The sequence below is a fragment of the Rattus norvegicus genome, chromosome 17, assembly GCF_036323735.1.
Source record: "Rattus norvegicus strain BN/NHsdMcwi chromosome 17, GRCr8, whole genome shotgun sequence".
In the NCBI taxonomy this organism is placed as follows: domain Eukaryota; kingdom Metazoa; phylum Chordata; class Mammalia; order Rodentia; family Muridae; genus Rattus; species Rattus norvegicus.
This window is the reverse complement of record NC_086035.1, coordinates 38,109,889-38,123,409: the sequence shown is the minus strand read 5'-3', so window position 1 is coordinate 38,123,409 and position 13,521 is coordinate 38,109,889. Positions and strand designations below refer to the sequence as shown.

At 34.5% G+C, this 13,521-nt stretch overlaps 1 protein-coding gene across 1 annotated transcript; it reads left to right on the top strand.

Moving 5' to 3' along the window:
* Window positions 1–7,119: 7,119 nt before the first annotated feature.
* Window positions 7,120–13,078, top strand: LOC134482774 (prolactin-3D1-like). Its single transcript, XM_063276969.1, has 5 exons — window positions 7,120–7,211; window positions 8,376–8,530; window positions 10,019–10,126; window positions 11,934–12,113; window positions 12,753–13,078. The coding sequence occupies exons 1-5, from the start codon at window positions 7,181–7,183 to the stop codon at window positions 12,966–12,968; spliced, it is 690 nt and encodes a 229-aa protein (XP_063133039.1). The 5' UTR covers window positions 7,120–7,180; the 3' UTR covers window positions 12,969–13,078.
* The last annotated feature ends 443 nt before the right edge of the window (window positions 13,079–13,521 follow it).

Sequence of the window (13,521 nt, the reverse complement as noted above, 5' to 3'; positions counted from 1 at the left end):
CTCCCCCTTTGGGGGTATTTTGGCTAATGTTAACCTGTTGGGACCTGGAAACCTCTTGTTTCCAAGGCATCTGGGACTTTCTATTGGCTAGGAAGAACAACAGTATCAACTAAGTGCTCTGAGCTCAGAGCTCCGAGGGACTAAACCACCAACCAAAGAGTACAAATATGGGTATATACGGGCACTCTAGCTACATACTAGAGAGAGAATAGTGGGAGGGGAGACCCTGCATTCTGTGGAGGCTTGGTGCCCCGTCATAGGGATGTGCTAGGAGGATGCTATAAGAGGATGCTAGGAGGGTGAAGCAGGATTGGGTGGGTGAGCACCCTTATAGAGGCTGGGGGAGAGGAGATGGAATAGGAGGGCTGCGGAGAATAAACTGGGAAAGAAGAAAACATTTAAAATGTAAATAAATAAAATAACCAATAAAACAGAAAAGATATTGGTATTTTAAGACAGCATTGCATCCACAGGCCATTTTCAATACCATTAATATTTTAAAATACTAATTTTTCACTGCATGAATAGAAATCGTCTTTTTGTTTATTGTGTCTTCTATTTTGATGTTGTTGTGAACTGTATCCAGTTTGGTTGTCTATTTAATGGTGGCCTACACAAATGAATTTGGAAAAGTTTTCTCCTTTAACTTTTGACATAATTTATAAAGAATTAATATAAATCCCTGTTCAAGTATTGGTTAGATTTCACTAGCAAAGTTGACAGATCCAGAATTTTGCTTTGATGGAAAACATTTTATTATGTCAACCTTATTCTTTCTTTTAATTTGTTCATGATTTCTCTTTCTTTTTTTGAAATACAAATATCCCTAACAAATTAAGGATTCTAGTATTTCTGATGAGTAAGCAACTTATACAGGACAAATAAGAATGAAACTGATCACTAATTCTCCTTTGATTGTATTCACTGAGACACTCTGAAGGATGCTTCTATGATCCTCTCATTTGTTCTCAGTTGGAACGTACTGGAATGCAACCAGAAAATGTATATTTTCTTTTTTCTTTTTTTTTGGCCAAAGAAGATTAATGTATTGTTATGGGAATTACAGTAGTAAAGTTGTTATAGTGTATTATTAACAGCCTAAAATAGAGAAAGCAGATAATCCAGAAATCTCACTACTAAATATGCAAAGTCAATTAAATTAAATCAATATGAAAGAAGGTATGTTTCCAAAAATCCCCACAAACAACAACAATGACAACAACAAAACATATGTATCTGGAAGCAAATGACACAATATTGGTTTGAGGTCAAGCATGTACTAAGGCATCAAAGTATACTGTGGTAATATCCCTCTTATATTAAGAATGTGAAAGAGAACGAGTCATGTAGATTCATGATTATATAATACAAGGGTTGCTTCAGCACGAAGTATAGGCAAACAAGTTATTGTAAGGAATTGGAGACGTCAAGACAGAAATCTAAAATTCATTTTTGGACAATCTAAATAAAAATGCTTTCGTCAATATACAAACAATAGTCACAAGCTCCCTGTAGTACATGAGCTCAACGGCAGAATGAGTGCAGTTGAACGAAGCAGGATGTAGCACTACTTGACCACATAGTGTACCTAAGTATCTCCTCAAATGCGTTCATCTATTGATTGGAACAATGCAACATACCAAGATGAAAAAGACAAGGTTCAGGCAGAATGATGCTATATTAAGTAGAACTAGAGTACTTTCTCCTATCCATTCTTACATAAACAACTTTCTCTTTAATAGTTGATAAACCTTGATATTTTTTCATATTCCAGCACACCTTGTTAAAATTTTATTTGTAATTTTACAGATTCTTATCTCAAAGTTGCTCACCATTTGCAATTGCTCAATATAATAGAACTATGCTTTAAATGGTTCACTCGTCTAATAAATTGTTTTGAAAATCAATAGATAGTAGTAAAAGTAAAAAGTATAATTTAATAAGGAGCTTGTCAGACATAGAAAAAAAGTCCTATATCTATAAGTTAATTGATACTCAGTGTCCACAGACAGTTTATTTTCCAGAAATATTTCCTAGGAAGCACATGACACCAAAATTTACACATTTTGTTTCCACTGTTATAGATTACATAACAGAATAAAAAAGACCAATTGCCAAATAAATTAAATATTTTGGTCAAGTAACATGAAAGATTTGGGCTACTAATATTACCTAATCTACTAGAACATGCAATGAGTTTCATGATTCCACAAGTCACTGTGTAGAATATTTCAGGGTAATTCCCAAATATTTAAAAATTCAATGGCAAGGTAAAGCCAACAGCAAGCCAGGCAAAGTGTGGCAAGAGGCAAACTCATCGTTCAGCAGGTACTATTATGAGTGACAATTAACTCATTTTTTTTAAGTTCCAAATCACATAATAGAATCTATGCATTACAAAGAATCTATTGTAATACAGTGAAAATATGGTACCTAAAATTGACACAATCTACAAGTAAAAGTGGACTTTTGGTAAATGTGCTTTAAGGATGTTATGTGCTTGTGAGAGTTGCCTCCTAAGCATTGTGTTTAGACTTGTTCACTGCTCTAACTTCGACCTCATCTAGTGAGAGAAACATTATTTTATTAGATATATTTCTTGATTTACATTTCAAATGTTATTCCCTTTCGCGGTTTCCTGTCTATAAGACCCCATGCCCTCTGCCTCCCCATATGCGTGTCCCCCACCACATAGCCCATATTCCCTGGCCCAGGGGGTCCAATCTTGGCAGGACTAAGGACTTACACTCCCATAGGTGCCCCAACAAGGCTATTCTCTGCTACATATGCAGTTGGAGCGCTGAAGCTCTGGTTGGTTGGCATTGTTGTTCTCATGGGGTTGCAAGCCCCCTCCGCTCTTTCAATCCTTCCTCTATTTCCCCCAAACTGGGTTCTGTGCTCAGTTCAGTGGTTTGCTTCTAGCATTCACCTATGTATTTGACATGTTCTGGATGTGTCTCTCAGGAGAGATCTGTATCCAGTCCTTTTTCGCATGCACTTTTTAGTTGCATCAATCTTATCTACTTTTGGTGGCTGTATATACATTGGACACATGTAGGTCAGGCTCTGAATGGTGATTCTTACAGTCACTGCTCTAAACTATGCCTCCATATCCCCTCCTATGGATATTTTGTTCCACTTTTAAGAAGGAGTGGGAGCATCCACATTTTGGTCATCTTCATTGTTAAGCTTCCTGTGGTCTAAGGTTTGCATCTTGGGTAATTCAAGTGTTTGCAGAAATATTCACTTTTCAATGAGTGCATGCCAAGAGTGTTTTTATGTGATTGGGTTACCTCACTCAGGATGATATTTTCTAGTTCCATCCATTTGTCTATGATTTCATGAAGTCATTGTTTTTGATAGCTGTGTAGTACTCCATTGTATTTTTTTGAATCCATTCCTCTGTTGAAGGGCGTCTGGGTTCTGTCCAGCTTCTGGCTATTATAAATACCGCTGCTATGAACATAGTGGAGCATGTGTCTTTGTTTTATGTTGGAGCATCTTTGGTTATATGCCCAGGAGAGGTGTAGCTGGGTCCTCAGGTATTACTATGTCCAATTTTCTGAGGAACCTCCAGACTGATTTCCGGAATAGTTGAACCAGTCTGCAATCCCACCAACAATGGAGGAGTGTTCCTCTTTCTCCACATCCTTGCCAGCATCTGCTGTCACTGGAGTTTTTGATCTTAGTCATTCTGACTGGTGTCAGGTAGAATCTCAGGGTTATTTTAATTGCATTACCTTGATGACTAAAGATGTTGAACATTTCTTTAGGTGATTCTCAGCCATTTGATATTCCTCAGCTGAGAATGTTTTGTTTAGCTTTGTACCCCATTTTTAATAGGATTAGTTGGCTCGCTGGAGTCTAACTTCTTGAGTTCTTTGTATATTTTGGGTATTAGCCCTCTATCAGTTGTAGCATTGGTAAAGTTCTTTTCCCAATCTGTTGGTTGCCGTTTTGTCCTAACCACAGTGCCCTTTGCCTTACAGAAGCTTTGTAGTTTCATGAGGTCCCATTTGTCGATTCTTGATCTTAGAACATAAGCCATTGGTGTTCTGCTCAGGAAATTTTCTCCAGTGCCAATCTGTTCAAGACACTTCTCCACTTTTTTTTTTCTTTTTGCTATTAGTTTGAGTGTACCTGGTTTGATGCGGAGGTTCTTGATCCACTTTGTCTTAAGATTTGCACAAGGTGATAAGCATGGATCGATCTGCATTCTTCCACATGTTGACCTCCATTTGAACCAACACCATTTGCTGAAAATACTATTTTTCTTTCATTGGATGGTTTTAGCTCCTTTGTCAAAGATCAAGTGACCATAGGTGTGCGGGTTCATTTCTGGGTCTTCAATTCTGTTTCACTTATCTATTTGCCTTTCTCTGTACCAATGCCATACAGTTTTTCTGACTATTGTTCTGTAATACTCCTTGAGTTCAGAGATGGTGACTCCCTCAGATGTTTGTTTATTGTTGAGTATAGTTTTAGTTATCCTGGGTTTTGTTATTCCAAATTAATTTGCAAATTGCTCTTTCTCTCTCTATAAAAATTGAGTAGGAATTTTGATGGGAATTGCATTGAATCTGTAGATTGCTTTTGACAAAATGGCCAATTTTACTATATAAATCCCATCAATCCATGAACATGGGAGATCCTTCCATCTTCTCAGATCTTCAATTTCTTTTTTCAGAGACTTGAAGTTCTTGTTCTTGACAGATCTTTCACTTGTTTGGTTAAAGTCACACCAAGATATTTTATACTATTTGGGACTATTGTGATTGGTGTCATTTCCCTAATTTCTTTCTCTGCCTATTTATCGTTTGACTAGAGAAAGTCTATTAATATGTTTGAGTTAATTTTATACTCAGACACTTTGCTGAAGTTGTTTTTCAGGTTAAGTAGTTCTCTGATTGAAGTTTTGGGGTCACTTAAGTACACTATACTATCATCTGCATAGTGATATTTTGACTTCTTCCCTTCCAATTTGTATCCCTTTTACCTCCTTTCATTGTCTGATTGCTCTGGCTAGGCTTTAGATTACTATACTGAATAAGAAGGGAGAGAGTGGGCAGCATTGTCTGGTCCCTGATTTTAGTGGGATTGCTTCAAGTTTCTCTCCATTTAGTTTAATATTAGGTACTGGTTTGCCATACATTGCTTTTCCTATGTTCATGTATGAGCCTTGAATTCCTGTTCTTCCTAGGACTTTTATCATGCTGAATTTTGTCAAATGCTTTCTTAGCCTCTAATTAAATGATCATGTGGTTCTTATTTTTGAGTTTGGTTACATAGTGGATTACTTTGATGGTTTTCCATATATTAAACCATCCCTGCCTGGGATGAAGCCTCCTTGATCATCATGGTTGATCGTTTTGATGAGTTCTTCGATTCAGTTTGCAAGAATTTTATTGAGTAGTTTTGTGTCAATATTCATAAGGGAAATTGGTCTGAACTTCTCTTTCTTTGTTGGGTCTTTGTGTGATTTTAGTATAAGAGTAATTGTGGTTTAATAGAAGGAATTTGGTAGTGCTCTGTCTGTTTCAATTTTGTGGAATAGTTTGGACAGTATTGGTATGAGGTCTTCTATTAAGGTCTGATAGAATTCTGCACTAAACCCATCTGGTCCTAGGCTCTTTTTTGTTGGGAGACTGTTAATAAATGTTTCTATTTCTTTAGGAGTTACGGATTTGTTTAGATGTTTTATTTGTTCTTGATTTAAGTTCCATACCTGTATCTATCTAGAAAATTGTCCAATTCTTCCATTTTTTTGAATATAGGCTTCTGTAGTGTGATCTGATGATTTTTTTTAATTTCCTCAGATTCTGTCTTTTTTTTTTTTTTTTTGGTTCTTTTTTTTTTTTTTTGGAGCTGGGGACCGAACCCAGTGCCTTTTGCTTCCTAGGCAAGCGCTCTACCACTGAGCTAAATCCCCAACCCCTCAGATTCTGTTTTTATGTCTCCCTTTTCATTTCTGATTTTGTTAATTTGGATACACTATCTGTGACCGCTGTTTATTCTGGCTAAGTGTTTATCTATCTTGTTGATTTTCTCAAAGACCCAGTTCCTGGTTTTGTTGATTCTTTGTATAGTCCTTTTCTTTTCTACTTGGTTGATTTTAGCCCTGAGTTTGATTATTTCCTGCCTTCTACTCCTCTTGGGTTTATTTACTTCTTTTTGCTCTAGAGTTTTAGGTGTGCTGTCAAGCTGCTGACAGATGCTTTCTCCTGTTTCTTTTTGCAGGCACTCAGAGCTATGAGTTTTCCTCCTAGTACCACTTTCGTTGTGTCCCATAAGTTTGGGCATGTTGTATGTTCACTTTCATTAAATTCTAAGATGTCTTTAATTTCATTCTTTAATTCTTCCTTGACCAATTTGTCACTGAGTAGAACCTTGTTCAACTTCCATGTATATGTTATTGTTGTTATTGAAGACCAGCCTTAGTCTGTGGTGATCTGATAGGGTGCATGGGGTTATTTCTATCTTCCAGTGTCTGTTCAGGCCTGTTTTGTGACTGATTATATGATCAGTTTTGGAGAAGTTACCATGAGGTGCTGGCAAGAAAGTATATCCCTTTGCTTTAGGATGGCATGTCTATAAATATCTGTTAATTACATTTTGTTCACAACTTCTGTTAGTTTCTCTATGTCTCAGTTTAATTTCTGGAGAGAAATATTTTACAGTGTTTGTGGTTATTGGAAGAAATAAAACAGTCTAGAAAAATTGACTGTTGTAGATATAGAGGGAACAAACGTTCATATAATTATTGAAAGCATTCCTTATATCCAGAAATACTAAGTAATTTTCCAGAAGACATGACAGACATAAGATCTTGAACTAAGGTATAGTATAGGGGAAAGGTCCTGCTGACCTGAAAATGAGTAATCAATCATTCCAGATGATCTTAGTGATTTGGAGAATGGTTTGAACTCTCCAGATCATATGGGGGAAATGCAGTGTGACACATATTGAGGTAAAACTGTGCTAAATGTAAAGACGGTGTTAATATCCCTGAGGGAAGTTTGTTGCTGATCAATAGACATTGATTCAGTCTGGCCCCAAGCTCTGATTATGCTTGGGTACGGTCTGGTAGTATATATAGGAGGCAGAAAGTTGAATGAAGACATAGCTTAGGTGAAGCAGATTTCCTGGCTGGGAGCCTACACTGTCCTGGATCTGCTCAGAAATGCAGCTGACTTTGACTCTTTCGGGCTCTGGTAAGTTGACATTCATCCATGTACCTCTTAGTAAACATTAATAGTGCATACATGTTCATGATGTGTTGGAGTGTATATTTACTTTTGAATGTGATGTGCTTGTCAAAGTGCCTCCAAAATATTTCAGTTTTGACCTGTTGATATCAGTAACTATTGCCTCGTCTTTGAAAGAAACATTTTACCATGTTTCTGGTTAAGGGAGGAGATTTGAGTTTAGTAAAATAGTCTTGAACTTCAAATATGTACAAATAATGACTTGTGTTCTTGAGCTCATGTTTAATCAAAGCTCCATGTGTTTACATCTACTCTGCATCTTTGGAGAACTGATATTTGATCCTCTTCCATAGAAGAGGTAACAGAAAGATGAAAGGACTTTCTATATTCTACTTGCTCAATTACTTGTGAGAGCAGTGACTTTCAAGTGGGATTTCTCCTTGTGTTGTAGATGCCAGAAAATTCTCAGTTATTATACATTGTCTTCATTAACAGGAGAACAAAAGGGGATAATGTTCCTGGTACCTGTGGAGCACCAGCAATTGACACCTTCCACTATGAAGCACGCTTCCAGAACAACAAAATTTATAACTTAATTTGCATTATTGAAAGTAATAGGGCTTATTGATAATTAAAATATTAAATGACCTAAAAGACTAAATACTCCAATTACTTCAATTTCAGAAACAGGAAGTTATTATCCACTTGTGTACCAAACAAAATATTTTCTCTATCTGAATCAATCTGAATTAACCATTAACTATCAAATTCCCAAAGTCTTAAGTAATTTTATATATAAGGAAAGTGAATTAATTGCAATAATAATGTATTTAATAAAATGAAAAACAAACATAAATCTCAAGAACATCAACTATGTTCACATAATGACTTGAGATTTCTATTTCAATGATTAGTCAAAATTCTATGTGCTTAAAACTACTTGAAAAATTATGTTTGAGCAAATTCAAACTCTGAGAGGTCTCCTCCATTTCCAGTTCTGTAATGGAGAAATGTCATTAATTTTTGTATTTTCCAAGTTATGAAAATAAATAACCTATTAAACAATAGCAAATCAAACCACATGGCCGATAGCCCTCAGAAAAGACAACATTTTTTTATTGTTGTAACTTCATATGCATAGATCATTTCAGTTTGTTTCTCTGACAGCAGGTATGCAACTGTTGCTGCTGGTGTCAAGCTTGCTCCTTTGGGAAAACGTGGCCTCCAAACCAACTGCCATTGTGTCCACTGATGACCTATATCATCGTTTGGTTGAACAGTCTCATAATACATTTATCATGGCTGCAGATGTATACCGTGAATTTGTAAGTAATGCCCTTGCTTCTGGATTCTTATCTTAAAGGTCTTTCAAATAGCCAAACACTAATAAAATTGGAATGTATCATGTACACAATTACAAACTTTTCACCATTATAGGTAATAGAAAGAATCATATACCAAAAGTAGAATGGGCAGAATGTGAAGTTTCATTCAATTCTCAAAAAAATATTACAAAGCATTAAATGATATTGTAAAGTTTTCTATAATAACTTTAAAAATAACAGCTTGTTTTGATCTTTGTCACAGAAACTTTGATTTCCTGGTAATCTATTCTTGGGTTCTGTCTTTATGTTCATTCCTTACATATTGATCTGGAGATAGTTAGTGAAGGAGAATTGCATTGAAGTTACTTATGTCGAAAGAATAAATTAAAAAAAATCAAAACCATGAGGTACTTAAATAAAAAGAATAAAGAAAAGGGAAACCATGCAAATAGTGAAAAACAAAGATAAAATACAATAACTCTCTTTTAAAATTCACAGATTCTAAGAATTATGGTTTTTCATTTTCAGGAAAGAGCCTTAGTGCAACTGAAGAGCTAATTTAGACCAAAAATACATTACCTCTTCCTTGGGGATATAAATCATTGGTTCAGAATCTTGACAGTGAGGAAACAATAGACACATTTCCATTGAAAACTGAGTATATGTACTATATATACATCCTTACATTCATAGGATATTCCCATTTTTAGTTTCCTTCACTAGTGTTTTTTAAACCTCTTTAATCTTCTCTTCTAATTTTTCAGCAGTATAACATTTCTAAGAACTCTTTAATTTTTGTAAATTGTCTGAAACTTAAAATTAAGTAATTTTGTATTTTCCTAATTAATACCTTATACAAGTACATTTTTCATATTATTAATATAAATATTTTATATTGATATCAATATATTTTTGTGAATTCTTAGTTTAATCACAGCTGTATATTTCCTTAAAATATGCCTGGAATTTAATGGTTAATTTGTTGACTGTATCAACAATAATGAATTGCATATTTATCACAAACATTGTGTGAACACCACTGGTAATATTTAATATCAAAGTTATAGAGGCACAATCCCTGCTTTGAAAAGCACATCATCTTTCTATGAATAAAAATGAGATATTTAGGGAACTGGAAAATAATATTAATTTTATAACATTTAGCCAAAGTCCAAGGAAATCTGATACTTAAAGATGTAGTAATTAGGAGTTTGGAGATACTTTGTTTCTTTCTTTACAAATCATAACATTAGAAAGGACAATGTAAAAGAACATTAAGGGGGAAGTGATTGGGAGGACAGTAGCTTAGTTTTCATATGTATGAGAAAGGAAAGGTAGGCAGATTATGTTTCCAGCAATCCATTGTGTCAAGTAATGCATAGTTCTAAAATTTTAAAAATATGTTGTTTATCAAATGAACTTATGATCATGTATGTTCCCATTAAATTGTGAAACCTCAAATGAATCAAAACGTTTAATTTCTTTCAGGATATAAATTTTGCCAAGAGAAGTTGGATGAAAGACAGGATACTTCCCCTGTGTCACACTGCTTCCATCCATACTCCAGAGAATCTAGAGGAAGTCCATGAAATGAAAGTAGGTTTCTTCCTTGTTTTGTTTTGCCAAACAAATAATGTTCCATATGTGCTAGTTTTGCTAGTTTTGCTATATATGATTATTAAGGCCATGAGAAATGTGATAATCTCAGCATTAATAGATGAAAGTGTCAGAAAATAATGGCATCATATAGTTGATAACTTTAGCACTAAGTCAAATCACTGCCAATTCACATTTTCCCTAGTTCTAACTGTCCAGCAAACTGTCTCTTTGTCCCCTTGGAAGCCCTTCTCTCAACTGGACACTCATTCTTAAATATATTTAGATACATAAAAGAGCAAATACAAACCAAGTTGTATATGTGGGTATGACACCAAAAAATCTTCTGCCTTCCAGCAGCAGAAATACTTTCTTACTAAGTTTCTACAGTCTGTGGGACTACTTCTGTTCATTTATTATTTGTATAGTCTTCCCTGACTGGTCTGTCTTCATATATTTCTTAACTGAAAATCAGCTTTCTAAGAGACTCCTCTATACACGATCTCAGGATGACTTCCATTTTGATGGGATCTTGATAACTCTGAACATCTACTGTATATGGGCTAGGATCTCTTCCCTTTGACTACCTGTCATAAACATCAGAGTTTGGTTTACATAGAACTAAAATGCAAATTTGCTTCCTACACATAATCTATTCTCTAGTCATATGTGTATTACTAATACAAGTATAATAATACATATATAATACATATATAATATACTCTGTGAAATAATTTACTACACAAAGAAAAATAGAAATAGAAATGGAAGAAAACATTTGTACAAACTGAATTTTCTAGACAATACACATAGCATTCTGTTGGCATGGAAATATTCAATGATGATAAACAATAGCTTATTGTTTTGAGGACACTATAAAATTTTTTCATTTGCATGTCAAGAAAGAATTTATCCTAAATTTCTTTCAGGTCATGCATACATTCTTCATCATTATTGTCTAATTTTCCTAGCATCATGTTGACCAGTACTGGCCTGTTTGTTTCATTCCTAAACATAAACATTTTTTGAAATTCTGATTGCACTTCTCTATGGTCTTTGTTTTCATAATCTCTAGGATTCCTCATAGCAAATAAAAACATTTTATTTTGAATTACCCTGGAACTGCACTAACAATTATTAGTCAAAATTTCATTCTGATTTCTACTGATGCCTTGAATTAAAGTAATGTTCTGTAATAGTTTTTCTACTGCACATGTCAATACATAAAAAACTTCCCTAGAACCAATGGATGTGAATCACGCAGATACCTGAAAAATAAAATTTGGAAAACAATTAATTTCAGTGAACATATTTTAATATTCTACATAAAAGTTACAAGAATATGAGAAATCAATTTGTGTAACTAGTGTAGAAATTATTTGAGCCATTAGTTTCTGTCGGTGTTGACATCGTAAACTGAAAAGTTATGAGAAAATTATGAGAGTCATGTTTTTAGACACCTATCAAGCCCTATAGAACTGTTTTACTCACAGATAAGCAAGAAATCAAAGAGAATAGATTTAACTAGGCCACATGGTAAAATGCATAGAAACTCCAATATCATCATTTTGAAAGAAATATTAAGACCTACTTAGGTTTATTTAGCAAAGTGGAATTCCAAAGCTGAAAATATACCTTTATACAACATTTATTTAGAATGAAAATATTTGTATAATATGAAACCTTTAACATATATTATTAATAAAAATATACTGCGGTTTGCTTCTTTTGTGAAGAAACCATAGGCAGCTAACTATTCAGCTCTATGTCACTTAGCTTAATGTGGTGTCCAATAATATTTTCTTAGACTGAAGACTTCCTGAACTCAATCATCAATGTTTCAGTTTCCTGGAAAGAACCTCTGAAACACTTGGTGTCTGCAGTGACTGCTCTTCCGGGAGCTTCTGTTAGTATGGGGAAAAAAGCTGTTGATATGAAGGACAAAAATCTTATAATTCTGGAGGGACTTCAGACCTTATACAACAGGGTAAGCTGTTGTTTTGAATGCCTTTGTTCATGCTATATATGCAATTGGTAAATTGAGTAATGCAAAAGAATTTTGAAATACTCACATCAAAGGATAATTACTAAGAAGTTCACAGAACATTGCTTACCATAGAAAATTGTTGTGCCTCAGAGTAATTTGGACTGTAATTTTCCTGGATAGTTTGGGCACTCAGAAGATCGTATGACAATCATTTCCTGTATTGATTGTACCTTGTAGAAAGATTCAATAAAGTACACAAAATATGGATATATCTGAAAAGAAGAAAAGCATCAGGACGCTCTACCTGAGTAAATATGGTATAAAGAACACATCAAGGGAAATACTGAGTGCATATAAAACTACTCAAAGGGAAAGGATTGGTGTAGCCTTCTCACTACATTTTATAATATATATATGTATATATATATGTATATATGACTGTCTATTGTAGAAATTATTTTAGCTATTAGCTTCTGACAGTGTTGGATTCTATGTTATGAGAGTCATATTATATTTCTGGACACCTACTAAGCTCTATAGAATTCATCATTGAGAGAGAGAGAGAGAGAGAGAGAGAGAGAGAGAGAGAGAGAGAGAGAACAGGATAACGTCAATAATACCTTTCCACTTGATGTTTAGACTCAGGCTAAAGTTGAAGAAAATTTTGAAAATTTTGACTTCCCTGCCTGGTCTGGACTCAAAGACTTGCAGTCATCTGATGAAGACACTCATCTTTTTGCCATTTATAACCTGTGCCGCTGCTTTAAAAGGGACATCCATAAGATTGACACTTATCTCAAAGTCTTGAGGTGCCGAGTTGTCTTTAAGAATGAGTGTGGAGTGTCCATCTTTTGAAGTCTTGCACCCAATGTTGAACCAGACTTTTGTAATGCTTTTTCGCCTCTCGGTGTATTCAGAGCTGTAATGGAATTCTTTTCATAAAATAAAATGTAATTATTTAGAAATACCAGACTCAGTGTGAAAATTGAAGAAAGTCTCTTCTTTCCCTTTAGTATCATATGGATCCACACTTTGGTAATATGCATGTAACATTCTGAAGTTTGAAAATCACATATAATTATGTTAGGTCACAGTGAATGAAGGTAGACAATTTAATGAACCCAAAGCCTGAGAATGTTGCTATTCATCAGCTGTATTGTATCAAGGAGATAGATATATCTGAAGTAGCTTATTTTGTGAGCATGTTTTTAGTCTAATAACAAACAAGTTCAATAGAATTGAACTATCCATAAGTACAATTAATTTAAACATTCCAAAATATAGTGTAGAAGAAGTATGCACCATATATGTATTTCTCCAGTCCATCTGCCACCTTGATCATCCTTAAGAACATCTTCAAAGAATACATGTTTCAATTTATGTGGTTCTGACAACATTTCTTTGACAC

Excerpts from the sequence above, each read along its gene's own strand:
- LOC134482774 (XM_063276969.1), top strand. The coding sequence starts at position 7,181 with ATGCAGCTGACTTTGACTCTTTCGGGCTCTG. Across the intron at positions 7,212-8,375 it reads TTTGACTCTTTCGGGCTCTG|GTATGCAACTGTTGCTGCTG; the intron begins GTAAGTTGACAT and ends CTCTGACAGCAG. Across the intron at positions 10,127-11,933 it reads AGGAAGTCCATGAAATGAAA|ACTGAAGACTTCCTGAACTC; the intron begins GTAGGTTTCTTC and ends ATATTTTCTTAG.